The 18,094-nt window shown below is 51.0% G+C and overlaps 1 protein-coding gene across 3 annotated transcripts in view; it reads right to left on the bottom strand.

The window, feature by feature from the left end:
• The window catches only part of SIL1 (SIL1 nucleotide exchange factor), a 106,702-nt gene that overhangs the window by 17,668 nt on the left and 70,940 nt on the right, over nucleotides 1-18,094 (bottom strand). For all 3 annotated transcript variants that reach the window (XM_082291248.1, XM_082291250.1, XM_082291249.1), the window contains one exon: nucleotides 17,546-17,667. In XM_082291248.1, the coding sequence (XP_082147374.1) occupies nucleotides 17,546-17,667 (122 nt within the window). The remainder of the gene's footprint in view (nucleotides 1-17,545; nucleotides 17,668-18,094) is intronic.

The raw sequence follows: 18,094 nt of genomic DNA, 5'->3' as shown, positions 1-18,094 counted from the left end.
TGATTCCACCCAAACTATTCTGGGATTCTGTGGTTCTCCTCTCCCAGGAGGGCTGACTGGACAGCAGGAGTTGGAGACAGACCAATTCTCATGTTGGAAAACAGGACTTGGACAGGCTTTGTTTAAGTCCATCTTGCAGAACCGTTACATTCAGTTCCAGTTCTCTCTCTTTTGTGTGTGTTCACTGTGAATTCCCCAAATGCAGCACCATCTTTCAGCACTCCTGCCATGGGATGAATCTGGGCAGGTTCCCGGGCCTCAAACACTGTTCCCTGTTTATGTCCTTCATGCTGTGCTGTGGCAGCACGTGCCACACAATGCCTTGGACAGTCTGGGCCCGCACATTTATGGCCACAGACCTCTGTGTTTCACAGCACAAATTTGGGAACCTACAGTTGACCGCGGACATATCACTCATTCTTGAAATGTAGGCCACAAAGCTACTTTAGTTCTGCTTTTGCTTGTAAATCAAGGGCTTACATATGTAATTGGCCCAACCTGAAGAGCAAACAACAGCAGTGGTAGCACCATGCCAGCAATTATTCATGCCTATAATAAACGGCTGTAAAATTGAAAGCCAGCCTTTAAAAATCTGGCTCCTCACTGCACAAACAACAAAAACTCATTTGCAGGGCTTGGCCAAGGGAGTTTTTAATTTTGGGGGAGAGATTGAGGTGGGTGAGGATTTATTTTTTCTCTTTTCATTCTGTAAAAACACCACTCATGCCTACGTTTAGGTCACGGATTATTCTGGCCACACTTCAGCACTGTGGGATAAACCCAGTGAGAGGCACAGGGGACAAATCTGCCCTCTGCATTCCAAGAGTAGGGCTCTGGGAACAGGCACAGCTGATCCCCATCCCTTGGCATGTGGGCACAGTCAATTGTTTGCAGCCAGCCCTTCCTGCCTCCGTGCTGAGCCAGCAGCGAGCCCGCAGATGAGACACCATCCCTGGGGATGACACAAGCACTGGCCCTCCTGCTCCAGGCAAACCCTGTGCTGCTGTTCCATGCCAGGACAGGGATGCTGAGCCTTGCACAGGTCCTACCAGCTAATAACAGCATCCTGGCTGATAAATCACTCCTCAGGGTCGAGCAGCAAACACCCCTCTGCCTCTTGTGCCCTCTTTAACCAACCGTGGCCACAACACAGCTGCTCCTGGGCTTGCAGGGCAAAAGGTGAGATGAGATCATTCCTTCTGCTGCGCACATTTCTCACCCACAGTGCCAGAGCAACCCCTATAAAACTCTTCCAGCACATGGATGAAAATCTCCTTGGTGGTGCTGAGCAATGGTCCCAGAGCACCGGGCAGGGCCTGAGCGCAGCAATTGCCCCGGCCAGGAGGCAGAACTGCTGCCCTGGGCAGGGCCCGGCCCCGAGCAGATTGTGCAGAGAGGCTGTGCAGTGTCCCTGGCTGGGGATATTGCAGAGCTGTGTGGGCACACTGCTGTGCCCTGGGCTCTGGGATGGCCCTGCTGGGGCAGGGAGGTGGGATGACCATTGTGATGATCACTGTGGTCCCTTCCAACCTGAACCATTCTGTGATTCTGGGATTGTTTGATGGTAAAGATCCCACTGCCAACAGAAGTCTGCCTGCACAGTGGTCCTCAGAGGCCTGGCAGACAGCGCCCTGCTGAGATTCCATCAGTTCTGGTCCCTGAATTGCTTTAATAATTAGCAAGGTTGAAAGATGCCGGCACAGTGAGCAAAGGAGTGAGGCCGGAGTGACTGGCAGGGAGCAAACCTGCAGCCCCATGTGCTGGGGGGCACCACGCAGGGTGGGTGACTGCCAGCACCCCTCTCACAGCAAACTGGCCTGTCACCCACACCAGTGCCCCCAAAACCAATGCCTTGAGTCTTCTCCTTGGTCCCTGAGTGAAACACAGCTATCACCACATCCTACAGAAGCCGTTCCCACGCACACCTTCTCGTGCATCTTTGGCTAAGGGCTTCAGAACTGGTGGCTCAGCAGCTCTGCTGGCCTCACGTCCCTTCAGCACCAACTCAGGGCTCTGCTTTCTCAACACTCACCAGGCAGGAGCAGATTTCTCCCATTCCAGCAGCAAATGACAGTAGCAGGGACCTTCCACATGCTCCGGACCCCTGAGTTTAGAAGGTCTGAGGCACTGTCAGACTTCTTTAGTGAGGAATCAACCGTTTTACATTCTCCTTTGGCATTTCTGGTTGGCTTCCTCCTGCTTAAAGCAGTGGCAGAGCATGAATGGAAGAGCTCTGTGAGGACTGCTCTCCCTCTCTGCTATGGAAAGCTTCCCTCGTCAGAAATCTCCTCTAACTACCAACTTTTAGTGTCTTCTGAAGGAAGCCGCATTCATCACAGTCCAGAAGGGACCTTCTGGCCTAATCCCCACTAGAAAAACTGCCAAACTGATCCTCCCATCACACAATTAGCAGCCACAGAGACTCTGCTACACCGGGCGATGCGGTGCTGCTATGACAACAGGAACGGGAGGCTCGTTAAGGGTCTCATCGAGAGGGATAACGAGCAATCAGGGCTCAGAGAGAAAGCAGGAATCAATGAGAGCTGTTGATACCAGCGATTTTGCTGGATCGGGCCAGGTATTCGGGAGCCCTGGAAGGTTGGCTCGCATTGTTACGGCACGGCCGCCGCGAGTACAACTTCTGAGGACAGGCAGATTCCTGGGGAGTAGAGATGAATATTCATGAAGGAACTCAGTTTGGGAGAGGAAATGAATCAAGTGTGACAAATGCCGCCTATTAGGAAAAGAGGGTGGCGTCTATTTTTAGTGGAGTTAAGCAAACATTAAGGCTCACTCTCTAAGAACTCCAAATAATACCACTCCCTGCTCTGCCTCCCCATCGCCAGATAAGAATTTAGCAGCACGTTCCCACCAGCCAAAACCCGCTCGCCTCAGCAGAAGTTTTCCGATTTAGCCCCCTTGTGTGTTTTATAAAAATACAAGTTTTAATCTGCATAGGAAGATGTAACGGCTTCCACCAGGATTTATTCCCCCCCCCCCAGCATCATAAGGCTTGAAGGAACCTTTTTAAGACGGAAGAAAACGCTGCATTCAAATCTCCTAAAAGAGCACTCACGCGGAGCTGTAATCACTTCAGATGCACAGAATTATCAGGAGGAGAAAATTCATCTCACTTAGAATCAAGCCCCAATTTGAAGCAGAAAGGAAGAGGCTTGGTTTGCCGCCGTGCCAAGCACTCAGACTTTTCACTGAAGTCAAAGAAGCTACAGCTGCTCTGAGCCATTGAAAATCATGCCCAGAATCTCTAGCAAAACTTGTTTGCAGAGATGGTAGCAGGCTGATAAGGATGTTGACTATTCCGAATAGGCCCACGTTATTTTATATTTTTAGAGATACTTAGCCTGCCTATTATTGTTATTAAGCAGAGGTGGAGTATTTACTGCCCTTTTCTCAGAACTCCGTACAAATGCTGCTTTTCAGCAGACTCCTCTTTTCTTCTGGTGAACATTAGAGTTCCCTTCTTTTACTTTTCAGGCTTATGAACGTCCAATTAAATAAGACAACAGCGAGAGAATAGTGCCTAACAAAAATACCACCGTGCCCACAAAGCTACTTGAGAGGCCCTCATCCCATAAGCTAAGGTGCTCCCCAGCCAAGATTATGACCAGAGCATTTGGAGAGCATTATGGCATGGGTGGTCCTAACAGTGAGCACTTAGAAGACCCCTGGGCAAGGGGAGAGCATGAGCCAGGGGTGAAGGACCCTTGCCACAAACTCTCCAGGCTCAGTCCAAGCTCTGCAGGCTCCTGCCATGCACCAAGGGCCAGCTCTTCAAGGCAAACGCCCAAACTCCTCAACCTGCAACACCACCCTCTGTCACCTCTCCTGTAGAGTGTCAAACACAGTCCTGGAGTTGGCTGAAAAAGAAGCTGCTGTGAAATTAGACATGTCACGTGTTTATTATCCATACCAGTCTCTGGCACCAACCAGGCTGGGTGAAGGTCAGAGGGACAGCAGAGGGATGCAGCCTTTCCCAGGGTACCCAAACCCTGGGAAATCCCCTACGGCTTTGGGATCACAGGTGGTGCTGTAGAGGAATTCCTTGTGGAATGGGGGCAGGAGAACAGGCCCCAGGAGAGCTTGGGCATCCCAGGGCTGTTGCAGAAGTACCCCTGAAGGGGCCTCAGGCTGAAGATAGGCTTGCAAGGCACCTGCTAGCCAGCAGCCTTGAACAGCCTTGGGAAAAGGTATACACTGGTCAGCTCCCCCGCTGCTTAGAGGCTTTCTCGTGGGAATGGGGCGTGAACTTGGCAAAGTATAACTTGGTGTAAGTAAACAATAAAACTGGAGCACGATGCTAAAATCATATCGGTGTCCGTATCGTGTCTCTGGCTGGATTCCCCTGCACCCGGGACCCCCCCCCCCCCCCACTAAAGTGGTGCCACTCCCCAAGGTCCCCTCCTTGGCCTCTTGGCCTTTCCTTCCTGATTAAGGGTCCTCATGATTCCCCCTCAGCTTTCAGGTTACGAGCTCCCCTTCCATCTGGAGGGGAAGATGCCCACCATTAATGAAGCGTGACTTGTAACTGGGTCCACTGGGGCAGCCTGCAAGCCCAGCCCAGCTGGGACCCCAGCAGGATGAGAGCCAGCACACAGAGCTCTCCGAGCATCAGCTCCCTGGTGCTCGGCAGTGCCATTTGTTGGGGAAGTTGGGCCCGGTGTCCTTTGGAGAGCACATCCCCATCCCTCGCCACGCCGGCCCTCAGCAACTGTTGCCATGGTTATTTCATTGGAGTGCTTTTCATCAAGGAGATGCTGCAACTGCTGAATTGTCTCTTGCAAGAGTTATATAGGAATAACTAGCTGATAAGTAGGAATAACGGGTTCTGACTGCCCACGGAAGCCAACGATCCCAATTATTTTTGTTTTGATCCTGCCTTTCTTTTGGTCTCTACCAGGCTCAGGTTTAAAGCAGGGGTTAGAGATAAGCAGCAGAGAAGGAATGCTTCCTGATGGGAAACGCACTTGGCTCTGCCAGGAGATTAAAGGTCTCTCCTCACACAAAGCCTCTGCTTTTCAATCAACCCTAAATAGGCTCTAACAAGGCACAGCAATCAACCAGGCAACATATATCCATCCTCACCTGTCAGCTTGGGGTGAGCAACGAGATGTATTTCCCAGTTCCATCACGTTAATTGTTAATCAAGATATTATAGGCACGGCCCCAAACCCGTTCATCAGTCACAGGGAGTGACGGATGTCCTGGGCTCTGCTCCTGCCCCGGCAGCGGGAGGGCTCTGCCGGCGGGGGCCAGCCCACGGCTCTGCCGGGGTTCGTGGTGAGAGGCGGCCGCCTTTCAGACCCACTTTCAGCATCACAGAGAGCAGGAATAAAGCCTGCTCTGGAAAGCCAGGGCCGTTTTGTTTAGCTCTCATTGAAAGCTCTGAAGAGTGACTGGGTAATGATGGAGCTGCTCTTCCCCCACCGCCGGGGCCCCACAGCGCAGGCCGTTAGGCTTTTAACGACAGAAATGCCTTTTTCTGCTCTCTGCTGTCCCTGGCACAGGGTTTGGCTAGGGAAGGTGCCACCTCAGACCTGGAGAACGGTGCAGCTGGAGGAGAGGCACATGGAGCCCGCTGCAGCCTGTGCAGCCCCCAGCAACAGTGTCACCCAAATCCCAGCCTGTGACAGTGGAGGGAGCTGCCCAAGGAACCAGGATCCTCCCCACAGAGGGATGCAAAAGAGCAGGGGAAGATCTCAGCTGCATTCACAGGAACGAGCCCAAGGGGAAAAAAAATCTATTAGATTTTTCTTTCATCATTTTTGGGGGGCATCAGACCCAGCATCGCCAGCCAGGCAAGGGGGGAGGGATTGTCCTGCTCTGTTCTGCACTGGAGTGGCCTCACCTTGAGTTCTGAGACAGTTTTGGGTGCCACAACATCAGAGAGATCCCAAGCTGCTCCAGAGTGTCCAAAGGAGGGAGCCGGGGCTGGGGAAGGGTCTGGAGGGGCCACCCGAGGAGCGGCTGAGGGCACTGGGCTGGTGCAGCTGCAGCAGAGGAGCTGAGGGCAGAGCTCCCCGGGGCTGCAGCTCCTGCCCAGGGCAGCGCAGGGACAGCTCCGAGCTCTGCTCCTGGGCCAGGGACAGCACCCAGGGAGCGGCTGGAGCTGGGCCAGGGCAGGCTCAGGCTGGAGAGCAGGGAAAGGTTCTGCCCCAGAGGGTGCCGGGCACTGCCCAGGCTCCCCAGGGAATGGGCACGGCCCCGAGGCTGCCAGAGCTGCCAGGGGTGCACAGGGTGGGGTTGCTGGGGTGTCTGTGCAGGGCCAGGAGCTGGACTGGGTGATCTCAGTGAGTCCCTTAAACTCAGGATATTCTGATACTAGATGTAAGCCAAGCACACCTCACAGCTGGAGCTGGGCAAACACTCTGTGCTGTGCCATGGAGGCACTCGACAGGGCCATGGTGCTGGGTTTAACAGGGTGCCTGCCTGGGAGAGACACCTCAGTTGCTACCAGTGGACTCAGACAGCCAAGCTGGAGCCCCCAGGCTGGTGCCAGCCCAGCTCTCCAGGGCTGAGTTCCCCTCCTTGCCCTGGCACAGGCAGATGTGCGCTCGGGCACGCACCCCCTGCTCCACTCAGCAACCACCCAGGAGGGATGGGCTCTTCCTGGAGAGCACACTGCACTTCTGGAACAGCCACAGGCTAAAGACAAAGAAGTGAATGTGGATGATGTGACCCCAGAGAGATCAGGATTCAGCTGTTCTCGAGGTACCAGAAGAGACAGAAGACGACTTCGTCAATTCCAGCTGAAATAGCTGGATTTAAAGAAATTAAATTTGTCAGTTCATTAGTGTGTAACATAAGAATGAAAAATGCATTTCTAATTCCTGATTCGCTAATCCACAATCCACTGATCTGCAATCCCCAGAGTCCCCAGGGAAAGAAAAGAAAATCCACAGCAGCCTTATAGTATCTCTCCACGACTTCTGGCCAGGTCCTGCAGAGAGAGCTCAGCCACAGAGCCTTCCTCACTGTACAAAACACACCTCAGCAAACTCGCTGCCATCCTAGGGGGGCTCAGGGATAACAAAAATCAAACTGCACTTGTTGGAGTGTGTGAACACTGGATGTCTGGTGAGGTGTTGAGCATCATGTTCTAGGAGTTAGCTCAGCTCCCCACAGATCTGCAGGATCAGCTCCTTTCCAGCAGTGCTCCCACTGCTCAGGACATTTAGCAAGGTCCCAGTCACCTTCTTAACTGGGAGTGCTGCCACTGCAGCACGGGAAGGGGTGCTGGTGCCTGTAAAAAGACTGTCCTGGCTGCGCCTGGGAGATGTGTCCCCTGTACCTTCCTCCCAGCGAGGGACCCATGGATGCCACTTGTCATCCAGTTTGCCCCAGCAAGACCAGTTCAGTGCACACACACTTGCCCAGCACACACAGACATGGGCCCCCGGCCACGTCCGTACCCTAAACCATGATCCCCACAGCCAACTTCAACTTCCCACACCAAGTCCTTCCTTAAATTATTCTCACTGAGCTGCCTCAGGGGGAGGCACCCACAGCCCTCTCTTTGGCAAGTGCCCCCCGGCAGCACAACCCGTGCACAGAGGCCAGACCAGCAGTGAGCACCAGGTGGGGAACTGGGAATCTCCTGGGGCTGCCACTGCTGCCCTTGACCATCCCCTTCCTGCCCTCTCCGAGTGGATGTGCTGACACAGCTCCATAGCTGATCTGGATTTGCCTTTGCAAAGCAACTTTGCCTTCACTTGCTGCATCTCCCCAGCTCCAGAGCTGCTCAGGACTTGCTGACCATGAAAGCACCACCATGAGCAATAAAGCCAGTTTGCACAGGGAGGACTTGCTCCCAAAACACAATGGGGAACTCTCCTTTCTGCAACACCTTTTCTTCCTCCTTTCCAGCAGAAAATGCTGTAAATGTCTGTGGCTACAGACCCCAGAAATATGCACTAATTCTGAAGCCACCATGCATAAGACCACCTGGTATTTCTCCATTACTCCCTTCCCTCTCACAGGCAAGGATGGGAAACCTGAGGAAACTGTGCAAGTCACGCATGGAGCAGGAACTCAGAGCAGAGCCCAAACCCCATGCCACTGCCACACCTCTACATTCCCATTTCCAAGGTTTTTGGAGCATGCCTCAAAACACTCCCCTCCTCCCCACTCAGCTCTGCAGTGACACGAGAGCCATCGTGCACAGCTGTGGGAGGCTCGAGGCAGAAATAGCAGCTCATTACCCAGGGACGTCATCCCACGCAAGGACCCCGACGCCACCGTCCCCTCCTCACCCCGACCCACACCTGGGCCAACCCCGCCCTCCTCCAGCCCCAAGTCCCACCGGGAGGGGACAGCTCGGGGCTGGCTCTGCCAGGTGACATCTGTATGTCTCCCCCCAGCTCTTCATGCCAGCTGAATTGATCCCCAGGTGCTGCCAGGGTAGGACCAAGCCCTGACTCCACTGCACTCTTGAAGGTTTCAATTAATCATAAAGCCAATTCCATTTTGGGCTCCATCTGTCTTTATTCCTTCAGGGACTAATAATGCCTCACCGTGTGTTTTCACACACTAGCTGAACTGAAATTAAGATGGATTTCAATATGAAGTACCTGAGAAGAAAATGCATTTTTAAAAAAGAAATCTCAGAGTCGTTACTGTTCTCAGCTTGGAAAAAGACCTTGTTAAGTAAAAGCAGCGGGGTATTAATTTGGAAAACAACTCAGGTGAGTTCCTGCTCGTTGCAAGACGTGTAAACAAACTAAAATCATATTTAGGGGCTTTTATGACAGAGTGTGTATGGAAATATGACATAACCTGCTTCCACAAGGAGAGGAGGAACATGCAGAGGAGCTCACACAGGCTCCCATGTGCAGCCTCTGAGCAGAGGGATGCTGGCAGCAGCCACCCTGCTGCACCAGGCATGGACCAGAATCCCGAAACTTTCTCCAACCCTCCCTGTTGCACTGACAGAAACAGATAAAACCTAAGAACCCTTGTGGTTCATCGTGTATGGCAGGTTTGAGCCGCTCAAGGCTTAGGGAAACCTCATTTACATGTCAGCACACCGTTAGCACCTGGGTTTTGTGCTCCTTCCTCTGCAATCCAGCCAGGGGGGCTTTCCAGCCAGCCAGGCCTGCACGTCCACTTCAATAAGGCAATTCCTGGGTTGATCTGGTGGTTTATACAAAGCAACAGCCCTAATTATTGATCTCAGCAGATCAGCTAAGGATTAATGACCTGTCCCTTGGAACTGCCACTGCAGGGCTGTGCCCATCATCCCCTGGCTGTCAGTCTGGCAGCACCAGCGTGTCCCCTCCCTCCTCACCCACGTGGAGATGTTGTCCCACACGGTGACAGCCGAGGTTGACGCAGGCAGGGATGCCCAAAGCCAGCTCCAGGATAACAGAAGGGAACAGGTACAGCCAAGCACCAGGAGGGAAAAACTGAGTGAGTCACGACTGTGGAGAGCAGCAGTGACAGGACGTTTAGCATGACCCACATTTCGCCTGGGCTCCAGCTACCACCACCTCACTGCAGGAACAGCCCTTCCTCTCTCCTACCCCCTGTTTTCAAGGCGTTCAGAAAAAAAAGGAGAGAAGTCTGGAAAGGATGGTTGCAAGGAATTATAAGATGAGCTCCACGTTGAATTCATAAGAGACATGTGAGACGTGAGGAGTGCAGAGCGCTGAGGGGCATGAGGCTTCTGATGGAAACGAAGATCCTTTGATGGCAGCCTTCTGGAACTGGCTGCAGTACCTTGGAAAAACTCATTAAATGCAGCAGAAAGGACAAGTGACGTACATCTATTGATGCTCTGAGCAGCAAATTAGTTTTCCTATCTATTCAGGGCTCCCACAGTGGCATCAAGGGGCCGAGACTCGGTGGGAAGCGGCTGCGAGGCGTTTCTCCAGCTTCAGTGGGGACTCTGAGCTGCCCTCAGGGAGGGGCTGCCACTGGCCCAGCTCCCTGGGGATGTGGGGTGGCCACAGACAGCTGCCCTGAGCAGCAGGGCTCAGAGGGCTGCACGGCTGCTCAGGCAGCCAAGCCAGTGAGTCATCCCCTTCCAAAACACGTCAGGCCGCTCCGAGGGCCTCTGATGGACATCTCCTTTCAAGTGGAAAAAAGATCATCTAAAATAAAGGGACATCAAAACCCAGCTCACAAGAAGAACATTGTCTGCACCTGAGGGAAGAGCAAGTAGTTAACAGTAATGACGAGTTCCTTCAGAAGGAGATAATTTCCAGTAAGCTGTTGTTTTCTGTCATCATCCTGTTCAAACACCTGGAGAGCCTCGAAGCAGCTGAGGTTGGCAGCAATCTGGTGAAGGCCTGAGGAACTGTCTTCATGGATGAATAATCACCTGTTTCAATGAATCTTTAAGCACATGAATAGACAGATGAGAGAAAGCTTATCAAAGCTCTGTATCAAGAGAACAGGTAGGCTGGAAGATGCCAGCCTGGAAACAAGTTCCCTGCCGGGGCTTGGTCCCTCTTCAGTCAGGACAGCCAAGGGCCATTCCTGGATGCCATGGGAGCCTGCAGTTGCTGGTTTGTGTTATTTTGCCTCCTATGAAAGCTCTGCTGGCCTCTCCTTGGCACAAGGAGAGGAGTGAGGGAGCAAATGCAGCTAAATCCAGAAGAGAGGCCACGAGAGGCAAGGGCAGGCCCCCAGCACCCCTCTGACAGCCCAGTTCTGCCATGCAGCCCCAAAGCTGGCTCTGCATGCTCGCTGTGTACAGCCTGCTGGCACAACAAAATCCAACAAAAGCCACGGTCAGGAAGGGGTAGGAGGGTGCACACAGCAGGACCTACAGAGGAAGAGATGGGGCTCAGACAATGGCTGCAATTGTAAGGGTCAGTGCTGTCCACCCCAAACTCTGCTGCGAGCAGGTCCTCACTGAGGGTGGATCCTGCATTTCCCACTCCCATTGTTCATCTCCCATTCTTCCCTTCTGTGTTCTGTTCAATGCACTTTCTCAACCTGCCTTCTGAAACACACATCAGTGGGCTGCCACAGCCTCCTGCACACCCTGATCAAAGAGCAGATGCAGACGCCTCCTCTCTGTGAGTGTTTTGCACCTATTGTTTGGAGGGAATGCAGAGAACACGCCAAGACCTGGGATAGTCACAGCAGGTCAGGAAAATAATGTAGGTGGTTAGGGAGGGAAATCTTTGAAGCTTGTGAAGCCATTAGCAGAGAGTGCTCAAGCTGTAGTAAAAAGGATAAACAGAAAACACAGAATCACAGAATCATTTAGGCTGGAAAAGGCATCCAAGATCATCAAGTCCAACCATTAATCTCACACTACTGTGTCCACTGCTAAATCATGTCCCTAAGTGCCACATCTGCACGGCTTTCAAACCCCTCCAGGACTGCTCCAGTGCTTCATAACCCTTCCAGTGAAAAACATTTCCCTAATCGAAACCTCCGCTGGCAGAACTGGAGACTGTTTCCTCACGTCCTATTGCTCCTCGTTGCTTGGGAGAAGAGACCAAGCCCTGCCTGGCTCCACCCTCCTGCCAGGGAGTTGTACAGAGCAAGAAGGATGAATTAATAGTAGCTGAAGAGACAGAGGAAAACATGTTGTGTCCAGCTACAGAACCAGGTCTGCCCTGGCAAACAGCAAGTTTGGGCTGGTTTTTTTGGCAGAAAGTGATTAGGTAACCAGCCTGAACATGTATTTTAAATGGAAACCACCAAAATAACTCAAAGGCTTTAGCAGAGACCATTTACTAAACACAATGAGACAGAAACAACATGTTTTATATAATGCATGAGCTGGCTGTGATGAGTCTTTCCCTCCCTGCTAAAGCTCTGCTGGAGCAGCTTCCTGGTGCTCCCCACCCCTGTCACAGCCCTGGGCAGCACTGGCTGTTCTGTGGGGCTATGTTTGCAGGGCAGGACACCTCCCACAGCTCTCAGAACATCAGCAGCTGTGGACTGATGAGAGCCTGCAGGCTGTGGGAGCACCCATCGCTGTGTGAAGGACACAGGAGGACAAGTTCACCTACCTGAGCCCCAGGATGACTGGGAGAACCCAGTGGAGCTGGGGGAGCCGTGTGGGAGCTCACTGCCCACATGTGATGTGAGGCCAAACACTCCCATTTCAGTCACAGCATCCTCCCAGCACCAGCCCAACCCAGAGAATTCACTCCAGAATTCCCATGTTTTACAGAAAGGACAATGTCCTCAGCCTAAAACCAGTCCCTTGGGCTGAGGCCAAGATGCCCATCCCACCTTGTCAACTTTCCAGAGCTGCAGGCACCTGGGGAAAACACATCTGGAACAAGACAAGGACCTGACCCACCCTCTGCCACTTCCAGCCATCAGCATTTCCCCAAAAATTTCTCCCAAAAAACCCAGGAGCAAACCTTGGATTCTAGACTTTTCCCTCCTTGTCTTCCTGAGAGCACAAGGATGGCAGTTTACTCTTTAAATGTTAATTACACTTTCTTGTTAGATTTCAGAGGCTGAAAAATGTTTAGGGATTTATTCTTCTGTGTAATTAACCACAATGATGAAACACCCATTTATACTGCACTGCAGTTTTTGTTAAGGTTATTCATAATGGGGAAAGGCTAAATAGGTTGAGTTCATTATCATTACAGAAAAAAAATTGAGGTGACCCAATCAAATTAATTTGAAATTAAGTGCAGTGAGGCTGATAACTCCACACAAGTCAGGAGTTCAAATAAAGATAGAGGAGACAATCTACAAAGCAAGAAATTATAAGCAGTCAAGGAGTGGAGCTGGAATTACTGCAACTGGGAGATGGCAAACACATGGTGTGGGCAAACAGGGCCACTGAAAAAATCAGGCAAAGTCGATAAAGAGATGGGCAAATACTGCAGGATGTAAAAGGAGAAGCTGGAGGAGGAAGGGATGAAGATGGATTGGAAATAAATGGGTAGGGACAGTGCTTGTTAAGCTAACCAGATTTATTTCTCCACACAGAAATTCTTATGTCCTTACAAGACAGCATCGAAGCAAGGTCTTTAATTTTACTTTTCCTGGGTTTATTGCTTGGGCCTCTGTGTTATTTAACACCAGTGAGCACCAACCAGCTTCAGTGCACAGCTGGACCTAACTCAAACCCCTTAAATCTGATGGAAGCTCTTTCCTCTTGACAGAGGCATCCTGAAGGAGCTGCTGCTTCTCCAACAGAGGAGGGAAGTCGTGAGCCCTGGGAGAATGGACACTACCAAGGGACTGATGGACAGAGCAAGGAGACAGAATTCCCACATCCCTCTTTCCTCAGAAAAGACAATGGAAAAGCAGAACCAAAACCAGGTGGACTCCACGATGCTGAGCTCTGTCAGACACCCCAGCACAACAAGGAGAAATAGAGCCCATCACTCAGGGAGCTTCTTTCAGGCTTCTCTTGAGAGGCAAACACACGTTTTATGCCCCTCCTGGCTTTACCAAAGTGGGGCAAGCTCTGAACGAGCCTGGGAGCTGGGTAACACAAATAATGGTGAATGGGATATTCAGGGTGCACATGGTCATCCTTTAAGGGGTTTAATCTCTGGGAAGCAGCCAAGACAATCCATAGAAAACTCAGGTGCTGCTGCAGGATGATGCTTCAGTTATCACCTGTGATGAGTTTACTCCCAAGCCTTTACCAAGTCCTTTAGCACTCAGGGCCAAAAGGGAACAGTGAGACCCCAGCAGTGCTGGGCTTGTGGCCAGAGGCTGTGCTGGGCCTGTCCCAGGCCCTTCTAGGACATATGGCAAACGCCAGCTTGGACCATCAGTGGGACATCACTGTCCCCGGCCACGTGGTTGGGTGGGGTTTTAAAGGTCTGGCCAAAGTGCCACGAGTCTCTCCCTGCAGCTGCACAAGTGGCTGCCCTCCCAGTTCCCCACTTTGGCCAGGCCAAAATCTCACCTTCTGAGCCTTCTGCCTTGTCCCCATGAAACACAAACTGCTTCCCTTTGCCTTGAAGGTCCCCCAGCTTAACTTCTCTCCATGCTCACCTCCAACTCACCCCTAAGCGCACGGGCAGCATTTGGGATAAAGCTTCAAGAAGGTATTCAACATAAATTATTATTCCCCTTCTAAACGGATTACAAAAATCCTTTTATTACAAAATACTAAAATGTTCAAATTATTGGTGTGGAAAAACGTTTCCTGTAGGTAAAGTTTTCAAAAATGGAGGTTTTAATCACAAGCATAATCCTTTCTGGCTAACATTTCCAGTCTTGTGAAACATGGAGATGCAGATTGCACAGAGGCCTGGCTGTGCCACGAACAAAGGGAGATGCTGCCTGTAAATAGCTCAGAGGACATCAGAAGACACTTCTCTCATCAGCAATCTTTTTTAGCTTAATATAGCTCCTCTTTGCATAAAACATTGACATTTTTGTAATGTTTGGACCCAATGGTGCGAATGCTGATTGTCATCCGAACATACTGGAGTGTACCTTCAAAATATGCAGGAACATTTTACAGACAGTAGTTTCACTTGCCTCCAAAATGCTGGATCTTAATATTTCACACTTATATATATTTAAATGTTAGTACCACAGGATAAATGCTAACATGCTTTTATGCTAATGCAATCACTGGAAATCCAGATAATGCTGTGTATTGGCATATACTGTTAGTGAATTATGGATACCTAAATGTACAACCCCACATGCCTAGCAATCATTTTTGTTAGTGCATTTAACTTTTATTTGCAATCAGAGCACTTGAGGATTGTTCAAATGAAGTTTACTTTTGCAAACTGCTGAATGGAAAACATTTTGTTAAAGGCTTAAAAACAGTAAGGCTGTGATGAGGTTTTAGACTTGCAATAAGGGCACTGCTCAGAGAACTCCACCAGATGGAACAATGTTTGATTTGGTCACAGACTCAGCGATTAAAACCCAAATGCCTGAACTGAAGGACATATAAGAGAAACATGAGATGAAACCTTGATTTCCTCCCCATCAGGTGAAGAAATCTGCCTCTCCTGTGGCAGAGGCTCACAGAGACAGATGGATGCCAGGAGGTCAGATCCTGGCAGCTGCACCCCAGGACCTTGTGCCCCCAGGTCCAAATCCTGCTGTGCTATGGCTGCTTTTCAAGTCTGCTTTAAGCCAAATAAATAGGAGCAGTATCAGGAAGGAGAAATCCTGAGCTGGCCCTGTTGTGCCTTCTCCTCCTCCTGCCTTTGCTGATTCAAGTCTTGGCCAGCCACCTGGCCTGTTGGCTCAAGATGCTGATCCCCTGGAAAACCCTTTTATTCCAATGGGCTTTCAGCACAGCCAGAGCTCCAGGCCAAGTCCTGGCAGGACCATGTGCAGGCAGGACCTGGGTGCTGCAGCTGCTTGCTCCACCCCTTACCTGCTTCACTACCTGAATGCAGTTGAGGACAATGCAAATCTGGAGAAGATCTGGGTATTTTTGAGAGCTGAGAAGTTCTGGATGTGACCCAAGCATATCTGGAATCACTCTGTGTCCAGTGGTTTCCTCCTGTGTTAAACACATGTCGACAGACAAAGCCAAACTCCCTCTTCCAGACTGAGCTGTGCCAGGAGTTACTGACCTACCATGCCAGGCTCTGGAGCTGCTATCATCATGCCCTGATTTCTCTCTGGGAATGTTTGCCTGCCTTGAAACTGCTGGCCTGAGCCAGCCCAGCCAAAGAGACCTGGGAGGTGGCCACAGACCCACTGGGTGAGCAGCAGACCATTGCCTCTTCCCAGGCTCAGCATCCAGCACAGGACCTGACACCAGCCCCAGGCACACAAGCACAGAGCAGATCATGTCCCTGCAGCCCAGCGAGCTGTGACACCTCTGGGAATTTACTGGAAAGCCCTACCACCTCGCCGAGGCTCCCAGGAACAACCACGAGTGAAGGAAATAAACAACAAGCCCTCAGAAAAACACAAAATGCTGTGTGAAGTACCTGAAATGCCCCCAACAGTTTAACTGGAGCATGGAGTAAGCTGAGAAAATGTATGAACAAACGAATTAAGCAGTGAGCACACAGCAGACAAGTTGGCATGTAGGTGTCTACTGAGAAAGCTTAAGCACAGCAAGGGGAAAAAAAGCAAACTCAAACCAAGGCATAATATCCCTCATATTTTAGAACAGAGCTCTGAGACAATGTATCATCCAAACCACTCCAAATTACCATCTGCCAGAATGTCCTTCAAAGAAAAAAGGCCCACAAGTTTGCAAAGCAGCAGTTTAATGTTGTCCTATCAGATGAGAGGTCCAAAGAAGGTTTTTGCACTTGAGTGAGGAATACTACACAAAAGCATGACTCTCGTGGCCACTGCTACACTCTCATGTACCGTGAGACAGTGAATTTTTGGAGTCTGGACCATGTCATGTCAGGTACATCTGTGAGAAGCTCTTTAACAGCCCCTGTCATTTCACTAGTTACTTGCAAATATTTCCACACCCTCTGCATGATCTTCTCTGTATGGGACATATAATTAAGAATCTACATAAAGAACCTGAGCAAACCACTCCAGTATTGTTTCAAGGATTAAGATACACCAGAATATGAAGAGCAGGTTGTGTTTCTGATGTATCCTCCTGTCATCACTAAGTCAGGCTCTGTTTCAGACTAGAAGCTGGATCCTTTCCTGGTGCCAGTCTGGGTACCTGCTCCTATCCACGAGGCCCCATCACTTCGCACATGCTGAGGGCCAGCTGCATTGTACACAAGATTGCCAAATAAATGCAGGTCTGTGGACCATGTGTTAGACTAAGCCATAAATAATTTATGACGCTGGAGAAGGTGACTGTATTTTTAGGTGTAGAAATATGCAGATAAAACAGTCCTGACCTTCAATTTTCACTCTGCACTGCTGATCCTGAAGTTTGAGTCCATCCAATGCATTTCTAAAGCCTCTGCACCTCTGAATGTACAACACATCCCCTGCAAAGTCCCAAACCCCATAAATCCAAAAGGGGCACCAAGAAAACCCATGGAGCCCACAGGGCACCTCCTGTAGCACTACACACGATGCCCCAGCACGAGGCAGACCGGGCTCCTTCCCGTGAATCTCAAACATCCTGTAGGCCAGTCTCCTCTGGATTCTGGCTGCTGACCCTATTCCTGACCCTGCACCTAATCAACACCTCTTGGATGTCAGAGGCACATGTCTATGGGGCCCAAACTCTGCTCCAAAGACCATGGGAGCTGCTCAAATCAGCATTTTGCCATCCTGGAGCAGCCCAGGAGCAAGGAAGAGGAGGGACAAAGGTGCTCGCTGGGGTGCTCGTCACTGCATCCCCCTTCACATCTTCCCCCAGAGAGGGCTGGGGAAGGGGAGAGAAGCAGAATTATTCCCCCCTTGGACTTTGTACAAGCAGGGAGCCCAGGGAAACCAAGAAACAATCCTAGATTTGACACCAAATTACTTCTGGATATGTCCAATGAGCAAGATGAGGACAGACTGAGAAGAAGGGGTACTGGGTTTTGCAAGAGCTAGGCAGGGGACAAGACAGTTTTGGGGGAGTGGACTTTGTGGTGTGTCACAGCACAGCTTTCAGTCTGTGCTATCAGAAATAAACCAAGAGAAGTGAAGAGAGGCACAGAGCCCAGCTGAGGGCAGGTCTCACCTGGACAGGGCAGCTCCCAGGACGAAGGCAGCGTGTTCCTTCAGCGCGGCCTCGCTGCTGTTGAGCCCCTCGATCACCAGCCGGAGCCCACCCATGGACAGGAAATCCTTGGCATTGTCCACCTGGGACAGCAGGGAGAGAGCAGGTCCTGTCAGCACGAACCCCCAGCCCTTGGAGAACACCTCCCTTCACACCCACAGCATCCCCTCCCTCCTGCTCTAACCAGCAGAGAGTTTTAAACGGAATTAAAAATTTGGAGGGAACAGCTTTGGCTGAACTCTGCAGAGCCCTGCTCAGGAGCAGCGATGCCATGGCTGCACAGGCACAGTGGGAGGATATTGCCACATACAGAAGGCATCACTGGAAACTCCAATACTTTGATTATAGCTATCAAAACTACTCTTGACACGTATTTTGGTAATGCAGGTGGTGTCAAAATCTCAGTACATCTGCTGATGTCAGAAAACTCCAGCTCTTCGCTCCCACCTGAGCAGGCCTTTACTGGGGAACCAGGGAATTGCATGCTTTGCAAATGCAATTAATTAATGC

The sequence above is a fragment of the Coloeus monedula genome, assembly GCF_965178545.1.
Source record: "Coloeus monedula genome assembly, chromosome: 15".
NCBI classification, from domain to species: Eukaryota; Metazoa; Chordata; class Aves; order Passeriformes; family Corvidae; genus Coloeus; species Coloeus monedula.
The sequence above is the reverse complement of the archived record's forward strand: the minus strand, read 5'-3'. Positions and strand labels throughout refer to the sequence as shown.